Source organism: Rissa tridactyla, chromosome 8 (genome assembly GCF_028500815.1).
Source record: "Rissa tridactyla isolate bRisTri1 chromosome 8, bRisTri1.patW.cur.20221130, whole genome shotgun sequence".
In the NCBI taxonomy this organism is placed as follows: Eukaryota; Metazoa; Chordata; class Aves; order Charadriiformes; family Laridae; genus Rissa; species Rissa tridactyla.
In genome coordinates this window covers 12,907,535-12,923,336 of record NC_071473.1, presented here as the reverse complement: position 1 = coordinate 12,923,336, position 15,802 = coordinate 12,907,535, and the positions used below count along the sequence as shown (strand labels likewise).

General features: G+C 40.0%; 1 protein-coding gene across 5 annotated transcripts in view; it reads right to left on the bottom strand.

Annotated features, from left to right (window-relative positions):
* The window catches only part of GRIN2A (glutamate ionotropic receptor NMDA type subunit 2A), a 233,908-nt gene that overhangs the window by 73,991 nt on the left and 144,115 nt on the right, over nt 1–15,802 (bottom strand). For all 5 annotated transcript variants that reach the window (XM_054212709.1, XM_054212707.1, XM_054212705.1 and 2 more), the window contains one exon: nt 3,811–3,925. In XM_054212709.1, the coding sequence (XP_054068684.1) occupies nt 3,811–3,925 (115 nt within the window). The remainder of the gene's footprint in view (nt 1–3,810; nt 3,926–15,802) is intronic.

The window sequence follows — 15,802 nt, the reverse complement described above, 5'->3', positions numbered from 1 at the left end:
CTGCCCACTCATTCCTACTTAGATACAAATGTGTACAACCTCACACAGAGCTTGTAAATCTGGCATATGCTAGGTAATCAGAGCAAAATCAAGTTCTACATTAAATCCTGCATTAATAGAAAGTTAAAGATGATTGGTTACATTTAGAATAAACCTCGGTATAAGTAAGGGTTCTTGCAGTGGCATTTAACTAGCAATTGTTAATGTAGTACCTGTTAACTCTTGCTTCTTGTAAAAATTCATTAGCTGAAAAAATGTAGGACACTTATATTCACAAATTCACCCAGAACACAGATCACCATGGTAATTTTACCTGTATCTATCTGGGAGCACCAGTAAAAATTGGTTTTACCCTGGAACTCCTCTTTACATGTGGAATACACTCATCTTTAAATGCTGTACAGTCCTCCTTACCTTACTTAACATATATGATAAGCACGGCTAATTAAAATGCCTAATTTTGCTACTGCTAATAACATTCTAGTATATGATTTCAATATTGGATTGACTGTTTTTATTTCCACATTAAAAAAAAAATCTCAAAAAAAAAAAAGGAAAAGAAAAGCTAGACTAACAGGCTGTGAAGTTTGCAACTCGGTGAAGTTAATGTGCCGGGTGAGACACCCAGGTCACACCTCGCCGAGATAAGCTTCATGGAGGAGTCGCAGCTGGTCCTGCTGGACCTCTGAGGGGTTTTTCAGCACTAGCACAGCGATCCTGCAGTGCTTTCCTGCTATTTGGGCAACACCGTTAACTCTGGCAAATTTATCAAGTTTCACTGAAACAAGCACATCACGCTTGTCTCCTTAAAAAATCTCTTGCCTGAGAAGAGCAGCCCCTTCGCCTGTCAAGATTAGCAGCAAGTATATGAATGTTGATGTCAGAAGTTTGAGTAGCTGCTTTAGGATCTGTCAAAATATCTTGCTGGATGCCTGCTGAACATGCCCAAAAGTGATTTTCAGTCTTCAAACTATTATCATTCAACCAGCTTTTTTCAGAATCTGATATGGGACAAATCCCTCCATCGACCCCATTTATATGTGAAGGTACCACTTCAAAGTTTTGATACTGGGTCATTCGTAAAGTAAAAGGAACTTATTTTCCTAGGGGTAAGATGTATGCTCTTCAACTGTGGTTGAATGGATTTTCTGTAACCTCAAGGCTCAAGTCATGTATATCAATTTTGAGACCAACAAAAAATTGTATTTAAGTAAAAGCAGATTATTATACTAAAACCAAAGAAAACTGAGTTTTAAAATTAGATCTTACATTTTCAGGAGAATACTGGGAAAAAATCTTCACATAAAACACAATTACTCTTTCTTACATAAATAAAGAAGCTACTCACAACTTCTTGTACATTAGTTACATTACAAGGATTAGCAGGCTGTTGCGTTGTCAGTTTTTCACATTAGAAATCCTTTAATTAGATTCTAGGACTTGATGTTTTCCATATACGATTGAGGATATTTAATAAGACTTCAATAAAACAATTCTGTGATGCTCATTGCAATATTGTAATTGGAAGTAAAAGCATGTGCCTGTCTGGAAACTCGGAGCAGGAAATGTTAGATCTCAGATGAGTACCTTTGACAGTTTTTCAATTGAGCAAAACAGCACGAGGAGAAGGGAACAAGGAGAAAGAAATAGGCTAAAAGATACGGGGTGAGAAATGCAACTTGGAAAGAATGTCGAGACAATACTAAAGGGATGTTCAAATAAACCAGAGGGTGGGCAAAGGCCTTCTCATGTCTCTCAGCCAGAGGAACTGTCCTATTATTTCCGCAGTGCACAGTGACACTCTGCTGATATGGGTGTGGGGCGCTCCGAGATCGCCGAGAGCTACATCCACCTTGCCAGGATAATTGATTAGTCAGTTTATTTTTCTTCATCTACAGAGGCAGGGATCAGCTTGTGGTCAGAAGAATAATTCTGGTGGTGACAGCCCGTTCTTGGCCACCTTCCACTTCTCCCCTCTGACATAATTAAACCTGGCCCCCTTCCCATAGTCCTACGATAGAGAAGCAGACACACAAGCTGCAGCTAGGGGCAGGCTGTCTCTGCCCAAGTAACTCGACTGGCCGGCTACCAAAAGGGCTCTAAAGCAAAGGGGCAGCTAGGAGCAGATGCATACATCTTTTTCTGGCCAGGAGCCTCCCTCCAGTCACTCTTTTTTTCCTCCTAGAAGTCCCTCAAACACAGCAATAAGCAGGAAGGGGTTTACCAGATGGAAAACCGTGCACAGACAACGTAAGCATCGGCCTACGGAGAGTCTTGTAGCCCAGCGCAGCAGGTGGAGCGTGCGCTGCTGCCGTACAACATGCAGCATTAGATACAGCAAAACCTGCACCAGAACTTCCATTCCTTGATAGGAGAGTCGCTTGAAGGTTAAAACAGACTCAAGTTATTTGTTGGAAATCATGTCAGTTCATATATACAGCATTTCTTTGCTGCTGTTAGCTCATTTTTCAAAAACATCAAACCTCTCTCCTCTTGTCCTTTAAGTGGTCTCTTTAGAGAAGTTTCAAGGTACGCAACAAACGAAATTATCATACCATAAGCATTGTTGGCTGCCTCTCTAACTATTTCCTCCCTTTGGTGCCTCATACTAATATTCCCTAAGTAGTATAATATTTTTTCCAGAACATTATATATGATATGCAGACTGCTGAAGAATTTTAAAATAGGGTAAGAAATTTTCATAATGGTAACTGAGCAAACGATTCCTCCAAAGATTCAGATTGACACATTTGTATAGGATTAAATTTATCCAGAGAATTAAATTTGCAGCAAAAGAACATAAAGAAATACATAGCATAATCTAGAACTACTCTCTGTGTTTTTGCATGACTAGCATATTGACTGAGATGTCCTTCAGTAATTCTTATTTTGCCATTATTATTCAACATCATGAAGAGTCTTGCAGTCTTACAAAGTGGAGTTTTAAGTTGATTTTATAGGATCCTAAAACTATAAGAAAAAGAGTTCATAGATTTCATCAGCAATTTAGATAATGCAGGATCATGCTTTATGAATTTAAATTAAAATTGGTAGATGATACAGATGTATTTTTTCCTACAGTCTCATATTGCAAGCAGTTTATAAGGTCCCCTGTTTTTAAAACATGGGAGCGCAGATAGCCTGCAATACTCAGAGCCAAAACAATCAGAGGCTGAGGTAGGAGTTTTAAAGAAAAAACGTTCGTGATAAAACTTTTTTTATTACTTGCATATATGATTAGCCTTGATATTAAGACACTTTTCCTTCTAGTCAATATAGAAGTTTATGGAGATCCCTGACCCATCAGGAGAACACAAGTCAAGATTCTGATTTTTTAGGCAAACATTATAGGGATTATCCTCCAATTCAACAGGAATTTTACAGTTTAAAAAAAAAAAAGTGTACTTTTACTCTAAAATCTGTCGAAGAATACAAACCCAAGCAAATAAGAGGACTGGAGTTGCCAAGATACACCAATCTATCCAAATTTAGGTAGTTAAGGCCCAAGTTTCTGCAGATTTTTCAGTCATCCATTTTATTTTACTAAGTTGTAAGAAGAAATGCAAGGTGCGTTTCACAACATTCTTCTGAAATCCACATGGCACATCTTCACTGATATGTTGCTTTCCCTGTTAAAACTCTTTAGACCTACTCAGAATAAGGTAAAATTATCTTTTCTGAACTGTTGTGACAACCCTGCTACAGTAGAGTATCATCATTGACATCCGTGACGTTTACCTGTCTACTTGTCATTAATAGGGTTCTACCAAGTCTCTCCTATCACGTCTTTTACCCAGAAGTAATGCTCACCTTTTCCCATTCGCGATCGTTGTTCAGTACTATCACCACCAGCCTGGGGTGTGCCTGATAACCATCTGCTGTGAAGGACAAATCTTTACCTTCCCAAGTCACATTCATCATAAACCTAGAAGGCAAGGAAAAAAAGTTCATTGAAAAAATTAATGAGGTGTCCAGCAGTTAATGAGCAAGCTAGTTCAGTCATCAGAACCAGGGATGAAATACATGCACCAAATCCTCTTAACGCTGTGAAAAGCCTACGCTTGCATCATGGGGGGCCTGAGCATTTCAAGGCAGGCCTTAGCAGAAGACAAAGCAAAATATTGTTTACATATGATTTTTAACGCAGACATCATTTCTCAAGGAGCTTACACATTATGCACGCCTGTACTCTATGCATAATCTTTCTGGCACTTTGAGCAACCTTACCAGTTTTTTAGGACCGTTTTAAACATGTCTACATCAGCTCTGCATGTACCATTATACTATTGTCTCATCAGAGGTAAGTGCATCTACTCTGGCTTCAACTGTTTAGACCTCCAAGAGTCCTATCAGCCCTTCCTGACACTGGAGCTATACACAGTGTCTTTGTGACACTTGGGTAAATTCCACTAATGCCTTCAGCCAAAAGCAGACATGAAAACTTTGAAGGGGTCGATATTTCAGCTCAATATTTCCAAAAAGAAAACATGAGTTTTTAAAAAAACTTTTTTGTATCTAGGTTGATTTTCAATGGTTTTCAACAGATATACAAACTAAGGGGGGGGGGGGAGCGGAACAAACATAGAGGGACTCAGAATAAAATGTACAGCAAGAAAGAGGATTTTTAAAATTTTGTTGAAAATGTCAGTTCAATCCCAAATTTCCTGCCTTTAGACTTATCAGCTTAGGCACTGAAACAATAAAATTGTTTATTTAGCACAGACTCTCTGTTCAGCTACAAAGGAGAAGACTTATTCAACTGAAAATTTTGTATGAACTTATGTCAACAGAAAGAAATTACTCAGAGTGCTACAAGAGGCACCTGTCCTGAGATGTGCTGCAGTACGGTTCCTTGTTTTCTCTGTTCTCCTGTATTGCCAAGCTAACCTGTGTCTTCTAAGGATAGAATATTACTTCTTATAAGCAATCCTGTCATTAGCAATGATTACATCAACTCTACTGAGTCATTGCTCTGACCTGGACTGTGCCATCGAGGCACACTTATGAACTCCAGAGAATGACACTGCAGGTGGCTCCACAAACACCAGCCACGGACCAGATGCCCTCGGCTGCCAGACACTGCAGCGGACCTGATCTGCCCTGGGGTAGGGATCTCGGTACTCCACTCATCAGCTTAGAGACATCCTTCAGCTCTTCAGAGTCCTATAGCTTTTCTAGCCACTGATTTGCCCCTGAAGTTCTCAAATTCATTACTGAGTTTATACTAATTCTAATATTCTATTACCTGATTAGTATGTATAGTTTTTTGATTTCTAGCTGTTGTTTTCCATTCATCATTGAACCATGTACCCTCTTTGCCAAAGCATTGTCCTTTCATTGATTCAGAAATTCCATCATGCTGTCCATGTAACAAACTTGACTTTCCTCAAAAATAATTTTCTCTCAAAATTTTCCACAGATTTATAACATAAATCCATATTTATATTTGCTCCAGTTCCACATAGTGTCAGTGTGTCTCGGTGAGAACAGATTGTTTCTACCACACCAGGGTCAGAAAGAGTGATGAGAAATTGCAGTTTTTACTTAAAGCGCAAATACAGGGAAACTTACTGCCAAGAGGCTGAACTACCACAGCACGTAGGTCAACCTCCCCAGACAGGGATATTGCAGAAATCTATCATTTTATACATTATCTGATATCTCCTCCTAAGAACATGGGGCACAAAAGGGAAGAGAGCAAAAGGCTGGTATTGGCATTGGTGTTCTTTGGTCTTGTTGAAAAAAAATCAAAATTCCAGACTACCAATGTGAGCCTGACAGGGCTATCCTGGGGTGAGAGGTAAAACTGCAATTCCAAATCCTGGAGATCCCACGGCACTTCCTGAAGGTAACGTGCTTTCCACCCTGTATGCATGGTCTGAAGTTAACTGCATTGTTGCATTGAGTTGTACTGAATTCTCAGTGTATTTCTCTGAACGAAATTCAGTCCGAGCTTTCACCAAAGTGCTCTCCTTCTGGAATTCAACTCAACGCACATATTATTCCACCCCTCAAACATATGTGTTTTGAAGGGCACCAAAGTTAATTTAACTATTCTTCATACATTGCTCTGTAATGTTTTACCCACAAGAAACTGATACAGGTTTACATGCTCTTCAGCTCCACATTCGAAGGAGAAGGCTTTGTATTGACATAGCTGCCTCAAAATCCCAATAGCAGAAGCACACTAAATAAAATATATAGACCCAGAAGAAATAATGGCATTGTATCATAACAATTAATAATTAAATGTGCACTGCCCTAAACAACCATATTAACATCATTCAGCACCGGTTTGACAGCAATTTGTAAATTCACCCATTGTAATCACTCAAATTTTATGACAGACTTTCGGCGTGAAAATTTTCCCCTTGGCAGAACTCTGCTTTTCAGTTGAACTAATTTCCCGTACATTACATTTTTATCCAGCACTGAAAGAGCTTGCTTGGGATTAAAAAGCTTGTTTGCCACCTTGAGAGCAAGTGGCAAACCATCAGACAGAATTTACTTGTGCATACCTTTAAGAAATCAGCGTAACATTTGCTCAGTGCTGAAAATCAAATGCGTTGCGACCCAAGGAATAAAATGCCCAGGAAGCCACCGCATGGGGAAAACAAGGATGTACCATGAAAATATGCACTACTTGTATTTGTACTTCTGCACCCTCCCTCACAGGTTCCCTCCTGACTCATGAAATAACCACCCCCCTGCAATGAACACATGTACAGGCCCAGGCAGAAATCAGCTCATTTCAATAAACCTGAAAGCTGAGCATTTTGTCTGCCCTAAGGGCTGGACCACAAACATGCACACTGTGCTACATCAGGCTTTTGTGTCCAGTTGGGTTTTTGATTACGTAGCCATTGGTGATTGGACTTGAGTTGAACCCTTAATTTATGTAGTTTGGTAGGATCGCTGCCTGAGATTTCAAATACCACTCATGATGTTTTGGGATTAATATGCAAATACTCTCGCCTAGAAGCTAGTCAAGGACCATCACAAGGTGCAGTGCTGTAGCTGCAGTGATGCTCAAGTGCTCCAAAAAGAAAGATGAACCACAAATCTAAAATAAAAAATTGAACTCAGTGCATATTTTTAAACTGTGTGAATTTACCAGCCATTTAGCAGTGAAACACATTTTGCAAGTTAAAAAAAAAGTCCCTAATCTGTAAATGTCTCTTCAAATTGTATTGTCTGAGTCATATCCAAAGGTATCAGCGAGTGATGCAGACTGAGCTACCCCAGTTTCTCAAATTGCAGCAGTAAAAAAGAACTTCAAAGAGCTTCTTGTTTTCCCAAGCACACTCTTCTGTACAAAATTCATCACCTGCCTGTGTTCTTTAGAAACCAATGCCTACAACCTATATTCCCTTTTGAATCATCATTTTTCCTACACAAAGGACAAAAGTCTTGCTCTGCTTTTACTGACCAAGATCCTAAACTGCTTGTCTCTATGTGCTTTTCTGTTCCCAGTGAGGAAGAGTAAGGAAAATAAAGCATTTGTATTATACATTATTCTTAAAGAGTTTTAAGCCCAAGATTAATTCCATGCAAGGTGTTGTTGGTTTCTGAATTGGTCAAAATATATTTCTGAAGTAGATTTAGAATTGCATATTCCTGTCCCTAACTAAATGAGGTGCTTCATTATTTGAGCTTGTTACAAGGAGGCAATTCAGCGTACACCTTATCTGCTTTCATACCTCATTAATGCTATAACCTTTGCAAAGACATGATGGCAAAATGCCTTCTGATGCTATTATGACACTGAAGTCTTAATTACCTTTTGCAAACTGAAGTAAGTAAGATTCCCCAGGTGATACATGTATGGAAAAATGGGATTTTTGGTCAGAATTTAAGCTATTCTCACACTGAATCCAAAACAGGGTTTTATCATGCAGTGAACCAAGTCTGTACTATATATTTCAAACATTTTTAAACATCTATACAATTCTTTTTTGCCCGTCACCTTCCCCAACAAAACTGAAAAGAGAAGTGTTGAAACACCACAGCAGAACACTGTTCCCATTATATTTACAGCAAACCTTTGAAACACCAGGGTTACAAAATGCTCTCAAGGTTTCCAACTTGATTTTTATAGACTCAGAAAGATCAAGTAATTCGGGTAAAGCTTCAGATTAATGCCAAAACCATGCAATACTTATCCAAGTCAAAATTTTTACTCTACCCAGAAAGACAGAACATATTTTAATAAGGTGGGTTTTCCTACATTGTAAATATTCATTGACTCTCATTTCCACTAGCAAATAGGGGAAGACTTTGCCAAAAGGATCAGACCTCAATTTTTAGAAGACTTCAATTTTTAGAAGACCATTTTCTAGTTGCTGAAACAGAAGGACTTTTCTGGCCAGTCTCCTTACAAAAGGCATGGGCATTCTTTGCCCATCAGGTGGTTGGTAAGGGTTTCCTATTTGGCAGGAAACCATTTCAAGCCCCAGCAAAGGTGCAGCCATCCCTGGAGATCTTTGAGAAACTGTGCTTCTATGTTATACAACAGCAAAAATGTTTGCAAGCTATGGGATTTCTTTTGGTGTTTACCATACATATGTACATACATACATGCAAGATACAGAAATGTTTCCCTAATAGGTGCAAGGATTTGAGACCAAAAGTGCATTCTGTGGCAGGCATTTCTTTTAAGGAAAAAAAAACCCAAGCTATGCAAATTACAAAGAATGCTTTGTCTCAAAGATCAATCTTAGCCCTGGCTTCATAAACTTCAGTGGAGGATGTGAGAAAGCAAACAGTGGCAGAACGAAACCGCAATATTGCACGGGAAAGCACTGCTGCAAAACCAAAGCAGGTGCGATGTCACCTCTGGAACCACACTAGTGATGGTGCTCAGGGAAGCCCCCACCCAGCAGTCCCCCCCGCGCACTCTATCTCTGGGATGCCAGGCATGGAACATCCTCCCAAATATTCATGTCCTCAGGACGGGCATTCTTATGCCCACTCACCTGTGTCCCAGAAGACCCTGCAGCACTATTTTACAATTTATTTCTCCCTTAGAGCAAGCTGCGTTTACTCCTGATCACGCATGAAGAGCAGCGAGCCAAGAGACTGAGCCCCTCGTTTCTCCTTTTCAGGGTAACTTGCCACGGGCAACAGCACGTGAACCACAAGCTGAATCAACTGTGTTCGCCAGGGGAAAGCCAAGTTGAGGTAAAACCCTGGCCAGAAGGCTAGGGAAATGGAGATTTTTGAGATTCACAGGGCTAGAAACAAGTAAAAAATCTGGAACCATCCCTCAAAAGCATTGCACAGCCAGGAGAAAGCGCTGCTGCAGACAGGATAAAACTAGCCTACACATTGCCGCAGTGGCACTCTGCGCTTGCTGAGGCCAGACAGGTCTACTTACACTTAAAATAAAACTGAAACACTCTTCTAGAAAGCTGCAAGGATCAGAGCATTAAAAAGATGTCATATATATGAAAATAATTTTCCAGATGTGTAAAAATTTAGGGCACCTAGAAAAGCCCTAGATTTTAAAAGCTAGCATTTGCATGCCTGTACATACACAGACTCAGGAAGTCCTTGGTGCAATGCAATAAATTAAAACTTTTTAATTAATGAATCCCTTAAAAATAAATGCATACAATGTAGTAGAGATAATAATTATACATATGACAAAAAATGCTCTCACCAAAACTAATACAGTAAAAAAACTCCCTCCCCTCCTCTACAAACTTTGTTCTGATGTTTTCTCCATTTTTCTCTATTTCATGTTTATTTTCTTTTGATCTATCCACTGAAATATGAATGTGAAACGGTCTGTGCTAGGATCAAGTTGTGTAACTCAGCACAATTAGTAACAACAGCTGCTGTTCCTACAGAAAGGATCCTTTGGTTCCTCCCATGCCAAGGTTTAAGCCTTCTCTCCACTAACCTCTTTTCATAACATGACAGCATCTACCAACAAATAAATAGCTAGAATGAGGGGGGAACATTTTGCATTCCCAGGGTTACCTTTAAAACCTTCACTCTGGCAGGTGCAAGTGCAATCGCAGGAGAAACTCTCCGTGCTCCAGCCTGGTGAAACACCCAGGGCACCCGGGTGCAGGCAGAGCCGGCCAGGGGCTGCCCACCCCAGGGGAATTACGCCTCTACAAACCAAAGTGGTCGTGCAAACACCCTCAGCAAAATGTCCCGTGGTTTTAAAAGCAAGTTCAGGGACAGGAAGGCCAGGCTGTCTCAGATGCCCTTTCTTCTCATTGCTCTGATGTTTGCTCCTTCCATTTTTGTTTCATAATGTTAATTTTATTGAAATTCAGACTTTTAGAAGTAGAAATTCAGGACTCGTTGGGCTCAGGAACGTGGCTAGCTCTGCGATAACAGGCTGGTTTATAATTAGTATGAAATCCACATAGTATCCAGCTCCCAAAGAGATCACTGGCTGGGAAAAATACAATGGATAAGGCAGAAACATTAATGAAAACATATCACTCCTAAGCTACCTCCAAAGAAGAGAGCTTAGTTACTAGACCTGTAAAATAAAGCCCGTGGCCTGATAGCTGCCAAGGAGCTGAAAGCCCGCAGGACTCCTCACTGCCACGAGGTCAGACCCACGTTTCCTGCCCTCATCCTGCAGCCCAGATCAGATAATAAAACTTGATAAATTCCTCAGGTGCCATCACTGGGGGACTATCAGTTTTTATTTAGTGCCTTCTTCACCATGGGGCAGTGCTTCAAATCAGTGACAACCACAGGCAATGAAGGGAAACAGCAGAGACTTAGGGAAATACAGGTTTCATAAAAGAAACTCTCCCCCTCCTCTCCCTAAGAAGGAATTTCCAAACTGAAATTTAAAGCAGATGAAATGCCTCATAACCAACGTGTCATCTGGTGATATTTCTCTTTCCTCTAAACAGTATGAACCAACCATTTTAATAACCTAGACAGCCAGCCTGTCTGGGCTTGGCATTCACCCAGCATCATACCTAAAAAAGGAGTGAATCCAAATTTTGTCTTTTCTTCTTTATCTTGTTGAGGCTCTGAACTGCTGAACTTCCTTACTATGATTCTACTGTGAAATTTGAAAGATACTTATGAATAGAAACCCCAAGACAAATTATTTAACATTAAGAAACAGATTTCCTAAAAACATCTACAAAATTAACTCAAGAAATGCTGACTGCAGAATATATAACTTGTGAAGTACATACAAAAATAGGCTGAAATAGGTCACTATTAAACAAGGCAGCAATGCATTTGTCAAACAGTGAAGACTTTTTTTTTTTTTAAAGACAATTGTATAGCTTAGGCTAGGTAGGATGGTTTTTTTCTAAACTCAAATGCTTCACAGTGATGCAAAGAGCCTCTTCTTCCTCTTCGTGCTTCCTCCTCCTCCTCCACTTCCCCCAGCCCTCGCTCTCCTGAATAAAGCTCCGTGACGATACCCTGCTTTGGAGATGTAGGCCTTGAGCCAGCACGGATGAGTAAAATTTTGGGAACAATATGCTCAGTGACTGTAAAAAAGGAATGGCATGCCAGCTACTTGTACCTCCTGCCAGCTGCTCCTTAAAGCATTAGTTGCCACTAGGTCTGGAAAAGTAATTTTGCCCCAACTCTGCCAGACAAGAGATAAAACTCCTGGGGAGCCATTCTGAAAGTCTGAAAGGGCAGGGAAGCGAACTTAGAAAGGGCCCAGATGCCTAGGAGGGTGCCGCAGACTAGAGTAACTCATAAAACACCAAAAGATTTAGGGAGTTAATGTTATTGTTAGAAATAACATTTCATAAAAAGCACTAATACAGTCACATTTTGCCGCACCAGCTCAGAAATATCCCAATCTCTTCCCTGTGAACCTGCGTGGCCTCCTGCAAGGGGATGGTGTCTGCAGCAGCTCCATCTCCAAAAACCTTCATTTACATTTTGAATTTCAAGGCTTGCTTTCAGCCCTGAAGGCTGGCTCAACTCCAGAACGGCATGTTCTCTTAGTTTAAATTTTTTATAATTATCACAAAAAGGGAAAAATGTTCTAAGAGCCCTTAATTTGGTAAGCGTTTGGTACCTTCTGCTTCCTAAACTGACCTAACCTGGGAGAAAATTCTGATATAGATTTTCTATAATTTCTTGAATTACCTCATCAGTGATGGTGGAATCTCTTGGGTGGAGTGTTGTCCCCTGCAACCCCTCTTTTGTTGCCAGTGAAATTTAATTTTACTTTCGGAGGAACATGACAAGAGTTTCATCAATTCAGTTCCTGCTGTTTAATGCAACTATATGGAAAATGCCCTCATACTATAGAAGAGGGCATTTACAGCACAGGAATTAAAGGAAGTGCAAATATCTAGTTGTGACTGTTTAAAATCTGCTCATCAGCAGTACATTAGAGTTTGTGTATCCCTGTGTACCAATCCAATTGCTACAATACTCTGCTGGGTCTCCTGATCAGAAATCATCTCCTCACAAATTAATGAGGCTAAGTGGGATCCTGCCACTGACAAATCCTGAAATCAGTTGTTAACATTAAATTCTAGGAGTGGAAGCTTGGTCCTCATTTGGAGACGCTTGCCTTAATACACTGTCCTCCCTGGAAATCTGCTGCTCCCCACATCCCTGTGGCCTCAGCACTCCACGAAGGCTTGCAGCTCTCTCCCTGCCTTCAGCCATTTGGGTGCATCATTCTCATTCGGATTTGTTTCCATAGAGCAGCATTTGCACTAGCAAAGGAGAAGAAGCAGCAAATCCATCAGCATGAAAAATCTAAAACTTCTTCAAGCTTTAAAGTTACCAAAACTGAAGTACTAAATTTAAAATATACTCAAATTAGCTGTTTCCCTCCACAACACATAAGCAATGCATGTGAGTAGTGAAACTTGGGGTACCATCTCAGATCATCGCTCTACATGCAGTGCGCTCCTGTGAGCTTGCAGTGGCTCCAGTAAAACCGCAGCGGGATCAAAAAATGAAAGAGAAATGAAATATCCTGGAGAGTCTTAGCTGAATATAAATAACATTTGGTTTTCTGCACAGCAAGTATGCTACTAGTGAAAATGCATTTTGCTTCATATATAATTAGTTAAATAATGATATCTCTTCAATCATACAATAGAGCAGATGATACTTATTTTTCCCAAGTCTTTTCACAGAACTTAAGTTAACAAACCCTCTGTAAATTTGCTGTTGATCTGCATGCAGGAAAATATTAAACAGATTTGCTGGATTATTCATCAAACCATTATGTCCATTTAATACCTGATTTTGCTCAAAAGAAAGAGAGGAAAATTTATCTGTCACTGCTAAAAGCTGGAATCAAAATATTGAACATGCTGAATGAAAATGAGGACTATAGAGACAGCACACCCTTGCCCTCTGAAGACGACGCTGTCTCATAGCCACGCTGTAAGCTAACCGCAGCACAACAGCAAGAAGAAAATGAACCTCGCGGTAGGCCATGGAAAGACAGCAACATTAGGTAACACATTTCAAAACACCATTCCCACTGGGTCCCCAAGTTTTTAAAGTAGGGTGATTCAGGGTGGGATCAACTAATGCATTTGTACCTGGCCCTTTGGACCTCACACCGCTCCTGCTCCCTGGCTGGGTGACGACAAATAAAGGAAACTCTGCTTGGGAGGAGTGTGAAGTGAGAGCCCGACCAGCGCGGCTTGGACAGCTTGCTAGCCCTACACCTTCACTACCGAACGTAGGATGAGTCTCTAAATCCTGACTATTATTTGGTTGTATTTGGAAACTGAATGTAACTAAGTGTAAGCACGGTGTGGTAAATGCCTGGCTACCTGTGGACAGACACATCTTTTTGCTTTTCAGGATAATGCCAATAGAACAAGAGCTTTGTCATCCCCATCCACCCCTGCACAGATCAGAGCGACTGGAAATGTTGTTGTGAAATGTATCTCCCAGGGTTATGACTTTAACACACAACACGAGCACTCTTCTAGACAAAGCAGAAGCATTTCTATTCACAAAGCAGCAGCATTTTCCATGACGACTGGCAGGGTTATTTTGTTTGGCTGTTTCTTTGCTTACATGTTTTCCTTTTTTGAGGGAGAGCAAGCATTTGTTCAACTGACATTGCATTAATGAGCTGCTAATTCTACCTATCCTGCTGCGCTGGTATCAGGATTTCACATAATGGTATTTTTCTGTCTTGGGAGAATCTGGGTCTTACACAGATGGGAAAAGATGATCTGAATCCATACATCTATCTATATATAGGTATGTTTTTAATGATGAAAATGATCCCTGTATTTTATTTGAAATCCTTTATTCATAGGGAAAAACTAGTTTTCCCATGTGTATCAGAACTGAACATTGATCAAATAATTCCAAAAACTAAACCAAACCTGGTTTTTTTAGGTCTAGAAAGCCAATAAAAGCATCTTAAAATTGCAGTGACAGGGGAAGGATAAATTGTATGCTTCAAAACATATATCTTCAAACCAATTTAATATTCAAAGGATTTGTGAAAGAGGGAGGAGGAGCTTTCACTTCATGGCTTTCTTTACATAGAATTTCTTCATAAATGGAGATGAAAATCACTATCTAGATGTGGGAAGTCACACATAAAGCATTACCCATCTCCATTTACAAGCAAATTAGCTATTATGGCATAGCCTTAGAATACTATACTGGCTTTAAAGCTGAATTAGACTGTCATTATAAATAGATGGAGTCTAAAAATCCTCTTGCTCCATTCTTGAGCTTGGTTTTGCTCAAGCATCGCCTTACAGAGCCTCTTTCCTCCTTTCCACTGGGTTCTCTGCTCCTGAGCTCACGAGCAGCGTCCCTCCACCTAACCCTACTTCTCCAGCATTGATTTCCAGCACAAACAGGGAGGCACAGTACAGCAGATCCCAGGTCCCTAAGCTGTCCACAATTACTTCAGCCCTTTTCATTGTGAGGATGCTCTGAAATCCATTGTTCGAGTTAACTCCTTAATACAGCACCATATACATCCATCTTACAATTTAAAATACAAAGCTGCACTATCTGTGAGCTGAAACAATAAAGATTACATCTCAGAATAAAGCCCCAATTTAGACACTGATTTGTCACGTAAGGAAGAAACCTACAATTTAGTGATGAGGATAAGAAAGTACAAGGAATTTACATAATTCACCTTGGCATGGAGAGACTGGTCAGCTCCCAGCCACTACTTAGCACTGCGAAATGCTTGTATATACTTGCTTTTCTTGCAGATTATATGTGACAAGAATAGTCTTGGGGAGTTATTACATAAGAAGGACTATTTAAAGTTTATTCATTTCAGTGTAATTCTAAACTAAAAACAGCCTGCCTCTTGTTCTTGTGGTGTTGGAAAAGCTCAAAGAATCTCTGGTACGGAAAATATATTCTCACTTCACAGCTCACTGTTTTGCATTGGGAAGTGACTTTATTAACCACAGTGCACTATATATTACAACTTCTCCTATTAATAATTTGTATGTGCATCATGCACTGCACACTGCAGAATCTCCTGGTGAAGTCTAATCTCACTGCTCTAGCACTCACAGGCCCTATTCTTGTAGTTATACAGATTTAATGAGGAAAAAAGTGATTGTTTGAAGAAAGACAACTTATGCTGAATACTTAATTCATGTCTACGCTCGTATATTACCAAAACCTTTTCAAAACACATTCAAGTTTTTGTGGCCCATCCAACTGAACCACAGTATGTTAAACACTAACACTTCTGATGACAGAATACAATTTAACGTCACAGAAACTGATGTTCAAATATTAACATTGAACTTTTTTGTGCAGATCCCACTGTTAAGGCCCAGAATTTGGTTAATGAGATGCCATTAGCTTTCACTTT